General features: G+C 52.0%; 1 protein-coding gene across 1 annotated transcript; it reads right to left on the reverse strand.

Annotated features, from left to right (window-relative positions):
• Positions 1-118: 118 nt before the first annotated feature.
• On the reverse strand, positions 119-916 carry LOC121309447 (forkhead box protein N5-like; the record flags this gene model as incomplete). The annotated part of the gene is made up of 2 exons (XM_041242371.1): positions 119-351; positions 648-916. Coding segments are annotated over 2 exons (502 nt in total), but the record flags the coding sequence as incomplete, so codon positions are not given.
• Between the last annotated feature and the right edge of the window lie 84 nt (positions 917-1000).

The following is a 1000-nucleotide window of genomic DNA, read 5'->3' on the forward strand; positions in this document are numbered from 1 at the left end:
GCATGTAGGGTTCAGTCTAGTTATGTGGCATGTAACGTGTAGGGCCCGCCCTGTCCTAGGTCCTCTCCTCTGATCGGAACTGGACCCTGATTTAGGGGACGCCCTACGCCGCTCTCACCTGGCTCCATCATGCTCATGCGCAGCACCTTGAATGAGTCGCCAGAGAGCCCCTGGATCTCTCTGCGCAGCCGGCGGCGCCCATCCATGGTGAGCCTCCACAGGCAGGACTTGCGCTTGCCCTGGCTGCACACCAGCTGCGGCGTCTTCTCAAAGCTGTTGCTGAAGCACAGGTTGTGTCGGATCGTGTTCTTCCAACCGTCTGGAGCCGTGCGGAAGAAGGGAAAGTGCTCTCTGTTGGAAAATTGGGGTAAACCACTAAACTAAATAAATATACGGGGAAAACAAAATGCATCATAGTCCTCTTCAATTAATCTATCAATAGCACAGGTTGCATTTATTAGTTTATCAGCTTACAAATTTAGATCTTTTAATAAAAGGTAAGAGGGTACGGTTTCCCATTTCAGAAGTGGGTGCGGTTTCCTTGCAGAACTCTAGAGGGTGCGGTTTCCCCGTTCTGAAAAGTGGGTGCAGTTCCCTTGTAGAACGCTAGAGGGTGCCGTCCCCCCCCCTCCTCAGGCCTGCTGTACCGTGTGAAGTTGTAGATCTGCTGCACGTTGAGGCTGCCGCTCCGGCTGTTGTTGAGGGCCATGGCGATGAGGATGCAGTAGTTGACAGGGGGCCGTGGCCAGCACCCCTTCTTCAGGTTATTGCTCTCCTGCAGGACCTTCTGCAGCCTCTTGCTCAGGGACTTGATTTTCACTGCCTTCTCTTTCGGGGGCTTTTTCCTTAATTTGGGGGAGCTTCTGGGTTTCCGTGGAACAGGGATATCGAGGGACGAAGTGTCATCATCTGTGAACTGAATTCAAGACATTTTTAAAGCTCAAGGTTACGTGCGACATCCTGTATTGATTCGCTCTGGATGCAAATGGCAAGCCAAAAT

The sequence above is a fragment of the Polyodon spathula genome, unplaced genomic scaffold, assembly GCF_017654505.1.
Source record: "Polyodon spathula isolate WHYD16114869_AA unplaced genomic scaffold, ASM1765450v1 scaffolds_1276, whole genome shotgun sequence".
Classification (NCBI taxonomy): Eukaryota; Metazoa; Chordata; class Actinopteri; order Acipenseriformes; family Polyodontidae; genus Polyodon; species Polyodon spathula.